Here is a 12,369-nt window from a genome sequence, read left to right on the forward strand (position 1 = left end):
TAACGTCCCTATTCCAATCAGGTGTGATCAGTTGGGCGGGGGTAATGTAAACATTGGAATTCCTTGATACGTGTGATTGGGAGAACTCATTGCGGAACTAACTACTGATCTGCGCACTACGTTCAAGTGATCTACCACAAGCTGACGTATTTCAGTGAGAAATATTAGTTTCACGAACTACTATCAGGAATGGCGTATAGTTCTTACAGTCCGTCTGGGGTGAGTAGCGTTTCACAACTATGTATAAACAAATGTTGTTTTCTATTATTTTAATTAAATTTATCGTTTTAACATTGCGTACATGTATTAAATCGCCGATTAGTTAGACATGTCATTGAAATGGTGAAATTACCACAACCTTTACGGTCTTGTTTGTGTGCATGTCTTATAAATGACCCCGGAAACAATGTGGTGTTATCCACAATTGTATTGTACTTCCCCATTCTTAAAAAAAATCTATATTTCTTCAAACTGAAGCATTTTTAATCTGTAAATTGAGCCTACTAAATCCCGCTGTGACACCAACGACTTAAGGTAGTATTTGGTGTCTTGTGAGTCCTGAAAAAGAATTTAGCTCGATTGCTCAAGATAATGGGGTGCAGTGAATATCTACATAGTTTATCTATACCATAAAAAGTAAATTTTTAGCTATCATAACTTAGTCATAAAACAGCAGTGTTAATCCTGAGCACGGTTAGTCCTGAAATCACTTCTCGGTTAAGTCAGTATAACACCTGTGTGGATCCGCACTATGGCTACACTTCATGAAATGGGGCATCGACCGTGAAATGCGGCGTACCGGGAACAAACTGGACGTTATTGATAACAACTGCTGAAATTGTGATATTTGTGCTATTAAATCAAATACCTAACTGATCACTATCAACTACGCTCAAATGTTGAATAATTTTGGTCACATTAAATCTCCACCTCTCCCCCTCACTCTCTCTCACCTCCAACTGAGGTTTCAATTACGTTTGTTCATTCTGTGGTTACGACCAATACAGAAATATCGCAAATGTTACGCGACAATTGATTGGTGGAATATTATACGCTGATTTTGTTTTCAGCCCGCCGTATTATTTAAATCCACTGTGCTGCACACCCAATGTGTTCTCGCACTTCCCAATATACGATTCGTACACTGAGTGCGTTACGTCAATCGTGTTATGAGAAGTCACGATTTGAAAATACAAATGTGGCGTACACTTGCCTGAATGTCACGTGATCATGCATCGTTTTCTACTGAAGTTATACCGTGACGTACCACACTTAGGAGAATGCGACTCTAACACGGAAGTATATGCACTGATAAATACGTCGACCGCCGCCATTCATCTGTAAAATGTCATTATAACTCTTGAGATTATGACGTCACAGTACATTTTCGCCATCGAGAAGTTATCCGTCCGGGGAGAGTTAGTCACCAGCCCAGTGTGAAATATTAGGTACATAGTCAATATTGGAATAAATGTGAACCATTGTAAAGTGTTAGCATTGGCAATCTTAAGTGAGTGCTACGGTCAGATTTCGGTCCCTGATCTCTATCTCAGAATTCAGCTACCTCGAAAAGTTCTGATTCGTTGTTACTGGAAATAGCAAAAGGCATCAATATGTCCCAGTGTGTGGGTCGAATGGTGTGGGTATGTGACGAATGGTTAGACCTTATTAGTTTGAGTGGATAAATTCATCATTGGTCTTATTGCTAGCATTCCCATCAACATTATAATCGCCTTGACTCGCAGCTCACCCCAAGAACACCCAATTCACTGAACATTGTACACAATCTCACCTGGCCTTAACATATTACAGCTGACCTTGTTGGGTCGTTTCTCCGAAACGATGACTAATTCGTCACCTTCGTTATCGGTATTTTGACCATGAGTCAGTGCAAAACTACCACACGTATTCGTGATAACCAATTTGAGCCAAGCTGTCAGTCGTTGTCATGGCTACACGCGATATGGCTATACGGAGTTACAGGTAATCTGGTCGTGTTGACCGCGGGTCATGGTCCGTAATTTCAAATATGTTAAGCATCTATAAAAATCAATACCACTTTAAAAATAACATTGAACATTTTTAACGGAGGAGTTTCTATTTTATAGATTTAGGTCCACAGTGACAAATTCGCCATTGATAATATATACCTTAGACTGGAGATGACGAATTGTTACTACCTCGATCGTGCCACAGTTGAGATCCGCATGACGTCACTGTGAAAACTATAACCTATTCTTTATACAACCGTGGAGTTCAAATAATTAATTTATGCCGTAAATGTGACAGGTACTTCTAAGTGGACTGCCTACTGAAAAATATTAAATTCAATCACCCGCTTCTAATCTAATATGACGTTGCCCATTTTTAATACTAGTAGATTGTGCGTAGGGCACACCCTACATGGCTTTATCACCAAAATCGGTAACTTAATACGAACAAAATGGGTTGTCAAATGTTCCAAACTGGTATGCATTATGTATTTACAATGGTTAGATTAGATTAGATTAGATTAGTAAATGATATTTTCAGTTCGAGTGACTACCGTCCATGTGTTTCCACTGGTATTTTCTTGACTGCGTATATTCACCACATCTATACATTTAGTTTTGTACATGTGACGTATCCACCAGCACAATATTACTCTTCAGTTAATACTGAGTATGCACCATATTGCAAAGTACCCTTAACATGGGCGCGTCACTAATAAATCTCATTTATGGAAGCAATATAACTAGATAACCGCGGAATGTTGGCGCGGTAAGAGCGTGTCATATTTATTAGTTATGTACAAATATAACTCCCGAATTCACGTCACAACGTTGTATTTAATATGATTAGTTCCAGATGACGCCCATTATAGAACTTAATTTGGCGCCGTGTTGCTACAGTGTCATGCAATTTCTAAATGGTTTACATGCTACTACGTATACATATGAATACACTGTGACAAAACACATTGCATAGAGACTAGGTGTACAGTTGATTATGTGTTCGAACACGTTGGTGCAATGACTGTATCACTTTAAAATATGCACCCACAAAAATGTCCGAAATATGCCACGAACTTAAGTCACTTCCTCAAAGTTCTTCTTTACACTCAATCAATCGTGGCTTTATCATATCTCTTGAGGCATAGATATATTGTTATGTAGCTTTTTGTTTTCTCTGCAAACATAGCAGTATTTAGGACGCATGAGTTTCATCTAACATATACTGTTATTTGTTATTCTAAAACTAGGATTTTATTTTACGAAAATCAAACCCTAATGTTAAAGCTGCAATATTGACAGAAATATTTAAACTTGCTAAAATACTCTGTTATCCACATTAGCTTTTAGATGCCACTATAAACCCAACACTGTGTTCGATTTTTTGTGTGGCACTCGATAGTTGCCAGCTAACGATTTGGCGAGACATTTGTGGCGTGGATTCAGACACGATGCTTGTTGACCGGTCAGTCTGCCGATAAACAGTTACATTTTTACTAAAATAAAGAGACAATAGGAAACGATAGATTAGTTTAAACAACAAGAACTTAACATCCCATGATTCCAAGGGTGCAATACCCGGATTACGGAGCCAATCACTTTTCGTTCTGCTCGTCCTGCTCCTTTATTGCGTCCAACAAATAAATTGATTCATGTTTTCTCCGAAAAGCCTGATATCCGGTGACTGACCCTGAATTATTCGGTTATTCCAACTATTAACTATTCGTTGGCGGATAGATGGGAGTGGGGTAAACAGTATTGGTACTATGTAGCAGCCATTCCTCCTCATCCCATCACAAATGAATGTATCATGACCAAATGTTATTATAAAAACGCAGCATTAAACCTAATCTAAAACACAAGTAATTAAGTTTGTTAGGCCAGAGTAAATCACTTGTCTTTGCTAGTGAACAATTCAACCATTAAACTATTACAGGGGGGCAAGGGTTATTTTCGTTCAACGTAATTGCAATATTTTTTTGTTCGTACAACGTAAATTGAAAAAAGAAATTCCGTAATTCTGTAATCACAGGCTAGACGTACAACGTAATCAATCAAATATTTGTTTTGTACACTGTAAAAATGTGTCGTTGTTTTCGGTACGTACAAGAATTTGCTAGGTGTTCTTTTTTTAATTTTCCGTAAAATGTAAAATAACCTTTATTTTCTCTGTAAACTGTAAACATTCAATTTTCACTGTAAACTGTAAAAACGTTTTTTTTCCTTGTAAATTGTAAAAAGCCCTTTTTATTTCCCGTAAAACTACCAGCTACCCAAGTTACGCGATAGAGCTTGGCGCTGTCACCGTGACGTTATCTTATGCTCAGAACAATTCGTTATTGTTACAGTAAGCCCCAGGCAGGGCAGGTCACCGTCTGAATCGCGCGGTTTCACCAGCTCGATGTAACCCCTGGCTGTTGAAGATGGACACGGTCGGTTTGCAGCATTGGCCTTTTTTTCTAGCAACATAAACATGCGTTATGAAAAATCAGGTAGAATGGCAGAACGCTTACATATGTTGTATTCGTTATATTGGATAACAAAAGAAATAATCGAGATATGAACATTTTTGGTATAGTATCACACTATTAAATGATATTGCGCAATAAAAGTACATGAAAATAACGTTGAATGTAAATTTTACTTGACAAAATTGAAAATAGAGCGTAAATTTGTGTTTATTGCTTGGCGTTTCTTCTGATTGAATGTACGCCACCATGCGACAGAGTCGCATTAATCATAATAGCTATACATGTCGGGTGATGGCGCTTGTCGTATCTCTGTGGCGAGAGTTTGGGAGTTTGCTCTTCATAGCAACTGCACATTGGAATATTCTTTTACGTCATTTAGCAATATGCTATACGAATTTAATTTGAAAATTTATTTATTTTTAACCCACTTAGGAAGAAACAAAGGATTTCACAACGACATTCACCCAACATGATGTGACATACACAAATCCTTCGTACGATAAAATCGATCACGAGACAGTTGAAATAGACATAAGTGATGGCGAGGATCTGGGTTCTAACATGAACGGCTATAGAGACTCCAAACTCGTATATGACGGCACAACTTGGGGTTCTGTAGCCGATTTGAAAAAATGGAAGATACAACAGGACGATGAAAAACACAGACTGACAACAAAATGGATGGCGTTGATATGGATAATTATTGCAGTAGTATTGGTTGTGGTCTTAGTCATCGTCTTATGTGTTCTATGTAAGTACATATGTATCAACATTTCTATTTTTAAACAATGTTAACCTTTCATGAATATGTGATATTCAGATAGAATGTCCAGTTGTGACAGTTACAATTGTTGACTGGAAACACAAAACATTTTGCAACCCCCACCAGTTGCTAATTATATTTGTGGCTGGCACCATTGTATAATTTACACAAACGACGACGACATTGATACGTTTGTCCACTTCTGTGTTTCAGTAATTCCAACAGACACGGACGATGTACTAGATTCACCAGGTTAGTACACATATTTACACAATTTGTTAAAAATATTTAAAGAAAATATTTTTCACATTGATCACAGTTACAAGTTCGCATAAAAACGATTTACATTAATTTGGATATTGTAATTGATACGAATAATAGGTTCTGTTTTATCATAGACTCTGTTATATAAATATTTCAATATTCTTCATGGCAACCGTTTGTTAAGTTGCTACTTTTATTTATCCGATTACTCAAGTCTAAGTAGGCACCTTGCTAAAATGTTATGGTCTTAGTTCTACATGGTGTCTAAAATGAGAGAATCCCGTTTCTCCGTTTTCACCAAAGTGTGGCGGGGTCGACATTTTCAAGAAAGAGAAGTGGAAATTGAAATAATCTTGTAGGTTCACGGTTCTACAATATAAACCGAGAAGTCCATAGAAGATTATTCAGAGTCAGTAGGGTTATGTAGCAGAGTGTCACATACACGAATTACATAATAATGCCAACAACGCATCAAAGCACAATAATAACAGACAATTTGATGAATATTTATGTAACAGGACAAGTATTTGTTGGATCAATGAATGTGACTCACCTGAATGGCACAGCTATTGAATGGAGCGATAAATATGAAGACGAAACTTCAGACGAATATAAGGAGTTAGAAAAAGCAGTTACTGTAACGGTAAGGCCATATTGCTTTTCATTATCCTATCCGTTGTATGTAGTCTGAAATAAAGACTAGACGAACATTCATTTGCTGGTTTTGTACTAACTAGATTTGGGGCTACTTTTATATATGTTGTTGTTTTTGTATATTATTTGTTTTCATTGCAGTTGGACACTATTTACAATAGTGGACCTGGTGATTACTACAATCATTCAGAAGTGACAGGTTTCAGGTATTCACGAATTACTGATAATTACCAATATAATATAATGTTATGTTTCAGTAGTGTCAATCTGTAACTGTCACTGAAACTGAAAATGTTATTTTTCAGTGAAGGTAGTGTAGTTAGTCACTTCCAGCTTTATTTCAAGAGACCTGCTGAGGACGATGGCGTCACTATCACTGATGAGAGAGTAACCAAACTATTAGTTACCGAACTTGATGACGAGAATGCCACTTATTTAATAGATGTGGACATAGAATCTATAGACATAATAGAAAGTAAGTTTAACATAGATATGATTATGGGGTTTGTGCAAAGACATTTTTAATTTACAACTGAAATGTTGAATATGTTAGATTTTCAACACATTTTTAACTGCATTAAAACTTACCCTATAGGTATTATATAACCCGTCCGCATATTGTGTGACAAATGTAATGGTCAATCTTCACTTGGATAAAATTTTAGCTGTATTTGTTACTGGGTCATATGAAACATCTTTGTCCTACAATTAATTAGGTTATAAAAACAACTTGCAGACTGTTTGTTTTTCCCGTATACCAGTGTAGTTGATCACTTGTTTGTACAGCCCACTATCACATGAGAAGAAATCCTTCATATTCATCATTAACCATTGGACAATTTTGGCGGTTGTAGATTATGGAATACAGATTTGAAAACATATCTGCACAAGTCAATTTTGAAACTTATATACTAAATAAAATAACAGAAGACCATTATATTTATAAAAAAAATATACACCAGGATTCATGAAGGCGTTATTCTTTTTTTTATAAAATATCTATCACAAGTCTATGGAACTCAGACAATTAACCTTTAATCTCTTCTTTAACACTGGCATAATGTCGTAATTTAACGCTCTATGCGATAATTATAATTGAACTTCATGTAACTATATTCTTTGAAATTTATTTCAGCAAATGAATCTCTGTAATTTTAAGCGTTTCAAAACAATTTGATGCGACCTATCTTTTGCGTTCAGCCAATGAAATCATCTCCTTTCATTTTTTGGAATAAATGTTTTATAAATATCTAGAAGTTGCCATATTTCGTGCCTTCATGAAACGTGGTGTGCACATTTTTATTGGTAAAAGCGCATTTAGCACAATGTCGGCATTACAAGTATTGTATATATTGCCCAATATGGGAAAAATTAATCTTTTCACAAAATGATATAGTCTGTAAGTGCAATTGCAACAATTTACAACACACTTGTTATTTTTGTGCATTTTCTGGAATATTTTAACAAATGAACGATTAGAATACAAACAAATAATATTAGGAATATATTTGTTTTACCCAATACAATATTGAAAACGTATTTGTAAAAAATGAAATTTAGTAAATTAAATGTTAATTTATAAGTTAAAAATTCGAAAGTTTTTTGTGGTGAAGCCGATTCGCCAATGGTATGATTACATCATAGATAAGATAACTAATTATATTTATAAGTTATTAGTTCTACATCATTTAGTTCACCCTTGATGTCACTGGTGCTTTCATATTATCTGATATACATTATTAATATTTTTGTATTTATATATTATTGATATTGAAAAAAGCTGAGACACGTTTTCTGAACACTGATTGTATCAATTTGTCTTTTTCCAATTCACCAGCAACACCGACATCTCCTCCAGTATTTACAAGTACAGTGGGAACAACTGTACAAAAGACAACCACTGCTATACATACTTCAGTACCCATATCTGCCCCACGATATACAACTACCATGCCAACTCCACAGCGGAGCACATCAACAGCATCAACGTCATCTACGTCATCTGTGAGAACAGAAACATCTACAATGGCCGCTACGACAACTTCACAGGAAACTGACGCCCCCACAACCATTACAAAAACAACTCTACCCAAGATCACCTCAGAAGAGTCCACGCTGACTAACACAACGACTATGACAGCAACTTCAACTACAACACCAACAGAAACAATTGAAATAACATCACAGAAAATAACAACTGACTTAGAAACAACTTCACTAATCGCCACCTCAGAAGAGTCTGACATAACGACTAAGGCAGAAACATCAGCTACAACACCAACAAATACAATTATAACAACTGATTCAGAAACAACGTCACCAGTGGCCACCTCTGAAGGGTCTACGTTATCTGACACAACGACTAAGATGGCAACATCAGCTACAACACCAACAGAAACAATTGAAAAAACTTCACGGACAATAACAACTGATTCAAAAACAACTTCACTAATCGCCACCTCTGAAGAGTCTGGCACAACGACTAAGGCAGAAACATCAGCTACAACACCAACAGAAACAATTGAAACAACTTCACAGGAAATAACAACTGATTCAAAAACAACTTCACTAATCGCCACCTCAGAAGAGTCTGGCACAACGATTGAGGCAGCAACATCTGCTACAACACCAACAGAAACAATTGAAAAAACGTCACAGAAAATAACAACTGATTCAAAAACAACTTCACTAATCGCCACCTCAGAAGAGTCTGGCACGACGACTAACGCAGAAACATCAGCTACAACACCAACAGAAACAATTGAAACAACGTCACAGGAAATAACAACTGATTTAAAAACAACTTCACTAATCGCCACCTCAGAAGAGTCTGGCACAACGACTAAGGCAGAAACATCAGCTACAACACCAACAGTAACAATTGAAACAATGTCACAGAAAATAACAACTGACTTAGAAACAACTTCACTAATCGCCACCTCAGAAGAGTCTGGCACAACGACTAAGGCAGCAACATCAGCTACAACACCAACAGAAACAATTGAAACAACTTCACAGAAAATAACAACTGATTCAAAAACAACTTCACTAATCGCCACCTCTGAAGAGTCTGGCACAACGACTAAAGCAGAAACATCAGCTACAACACCAACAGAAACAATTGAAACAACTTCACGGACAATAACAACTGATTCAAAAACAACTTCACTAATCGCCACCTCAGAAGAGTCTGGCACAACGACTAAGGCAGCAACATCAGCTACAAAACCAACAGAAACAATTGAAACAACGCCACAGAAAATAACAACTGACTCAGAAACAACTTCACTATTCGCCACCTCAGAAGAGTCTGACACAACGACTAAGGCAGAAACATCAGCAACAACACCAACAGATACAATTATAACAACTGATTCAGAAACAACGTCACCAGTGGCCACCTCTGAAGGGTCTACGTTATCTGACACAACGACTAAGGCAGAAACATCAGCTACAACACCAACAGAAACAACTTTACAAAATACAACATCAACGCCTCCAGGGAGCACATATAGGTACATACCAACAACGGAACAAGGAACTAATATTGATACTGATGCTACACCTGCATCAGCTACTGTAACAGATGTAATAACAGACGAAATCACAGTAATTACAGCTAGCGAGTCAAATTAAATTGCATATCAGAGGAGACATACATTTATGACATTAGATGCGCTGTAATTATATCTTGTCAATGGTAAACATGTAACCATGACGACTGTTGTGTATATTTGCTTTATAAATCCTTTACAACATTGTGTTATTATGTAATAATACCATGGAGATAACTATAAATTGAGAATTTTGTTATTTTTATATGAATTTGTATTCCTTGCTACGTGGTATTAAATTTATTTATAGAAATAAAGATGCAATTATAAGCAGTGTTCTTAATAAATGACAGGACATTTTACCTTAACTATTTATCCACGTAGATTTAAACGATAACTATACGTAGACATATATGAATATATTGTAGGTGCTTTCAACGCGTGGCAATGTACAGTTATCTTCCTGTATGTAAACACACGCAATCTATTCAATTCAGTTATTATATTTATAAGTACTTATATACGTTCAAGGACTAAAATATTTAAATATTCAAAACGTTCTCTGAATTCAGTATTGTCATATGGTTATGTCTGCGTGAAGCATGTAATCTGACCAATAAACATTGTGTGGTATATTTCTAGAAACATTACGGCATCCTATAATGTATGTAATGTTTGTATGGCTATGGGTGGAAAATGAGATAAGTAATGCTGTCACTAATGTGAATAAGGTTCAACATATTTCTTATTTGCGTACGTGATTGAAGATATGAAATAATGCTTGATATTTAGTTCTTTTGTTCGTTCGTTTGTATTTTTGCCTGCCTGTATAATATGTTATTCATGCATACTATCAGCAACGTAAACAACTGTCCCTCAGTGTATCGTTTATTCGCGCAACATAACTTCTAAAATCCGAAGAAATAATGTTATCTGATAAGAATAGCTTTTCTGACTTGTTGTCATTTGTAATTACATGATTAGTCATCCGTGAAATTATCACATTGTGTAATGTAATGGTTCATGGGGGAAGGTGTATAGTACTAGTATGTGCAAACACATTATTATAAGTAACGTGTCTGAGAAATCGGACTGTTTTGAAATATTCGATTTTTGGTCATGTTGATAATGGCATGTTCCGCTGATTCAGATATGTACTTGTTTTCGGTTGTTTGTTCGTATTTTCAATTATAAAACCGACCATGAATCAAAAGAACCTCCCGAATACCTGATCTGTTCTCCGATCACTAATACCGCGTGTAACATTTAAATTAGCATACATGCAACGTAACCCGGTTAGTGAACTTTACACTTAATTAATATGAGCTTACTTTAAAACAGCAAATTATGAAACATAATAGTCATTTAATACTAAAATGCACTTTGTTATGTCGAGTGCGATTATATTGTAAGTTGTTGTGCCGTCAGTCATCGATCCTAGTGAGTGTGCTTCACTTCTAAATATAGAAAGGTTTTGATTCGTCGTTTCAATATAGTCGTATGTACGACGTGATTTCACTGGATTTCGGCGTAATAACGTGTTTATCATAGTAGCATAGTTTACACTGAATAAATTGCTAACGAACTAGGGTCGTATCTAATTCTAAAGGCAAATCGAAGTTGGAGGCACATTTTCGAACATATAAACATGAAAGACAAAATTAGAACTCGCAATCCAGCTAATGTAAACAGACGCGAACCACCATACAATGACGAGATGGACATGTGCAATTCGAATCTGACGTCACATCCTGCATAATATAATTCTGTACACAAATGGACCAACATTCCATACTACTAATTACGTAACCAGGAATTCCGTCGTATTGTTTACGATTGATTACAACCTTTAGTTAATATATCTAACGCTGAAATTAGAAATTTTGAAAGTTGAATATACCTGCGGGTTGAACGGGTATATTACTGATTAAATTTTATCTGGGTGCCATGAATCAAATCAATAACGCCGAATACATGCATTTGGTGTTTATATTCAGTACATCGAACAAACTTGCAATAACAACATAGGTGTGTATAATATTAGCATAGGGAACACATTATCCTAGTTTTGTGTTGGACACATTTCCATTGCCACAGTATAATGCAACTAGGGAATACAAGTTAATCATGCCTAAGAAGGTGTTCAATCAGTCCTCGTGACAGGCAATTAACAACATTTTTGAACTGCCAGATAAGTATTTAATAATGGTGGTAGACAAATGGTAATGAGGTTAAAGGGCGAGGTTTACATAATTAACTCTAACAGCCTTTAACTTCTATCGACACGTCGTGTATTACATTGTACTATTGACCAATAACATTAATACCATTAAAATTACATGTAGACAATGAGAAATAACCACGTGGTCAAAAACTAACATAAATTTAAAACAAAAATAAACATGTGCAAAATATGGCAATATTTTGACGGTTAAAATGAAGGCGTTGAAGACGCAGTATTTAAACAAAACTAAGTCGAACTGTTTGAATTGAATCCTGTAATAAGATAATTTACATAATAATTGTCCACCCCTATTGGTATGTCATTATTACTTCTCGTATAACACACAAAATAATAAATATAAATTCCATGATTCTTGAGCAATTTTTTTATGCTTGTGACAATTACCTATTAACCCTTTGTTCCGTTCAGCACCATCACACTAATAATG

General features: G+C 35.8%; 1 protein-coding gene across 1 annotated transcript; it reads left to right on the plus strand.

The window, feature by feature from the left end:
* Window positions 1–10,342, plus strand: LOC102808876 (uncharacterized). The gene is made up of 7 exons (XM_006819415.3): window positions 1–219; window positions 4,895–5,213; window positions 5,439–5,477; window positions 6,008–6,132; window positions 6,285–6,349; window positions 6,449–6,618; window positions 7,981–10,342. The coding sequence occupies exons 1-7, from the start codon at window positions 190–192 to the stop codon at window positions 9,777–9,779; spliced, it is 2,547 nt and encodes an 848-aa protein (XP_006819478.1). The 5' UTR covers window positions 1–189; the 3' UTR covers window positions 9,780–10,342.
* Window positions 10,343–12,369: the final 2,027 nt, after the last annotated feature.

The sequence above is a fragment of the Saccoglossus kowalevskii genome, chromosome 3 (assembly GCF_978046115.1).
Source record: "Saccoglossus kowalevskii chromosome 3, keSacKowa6.1, whole genome shotgun sequence".
NCBI classification, from domain to species: Eukaryota; Metazoa; Hemichordata; class Enteropneusta; family Harrimaniidae; genus Saccoglossus; species Saccoglossus kowalevskii.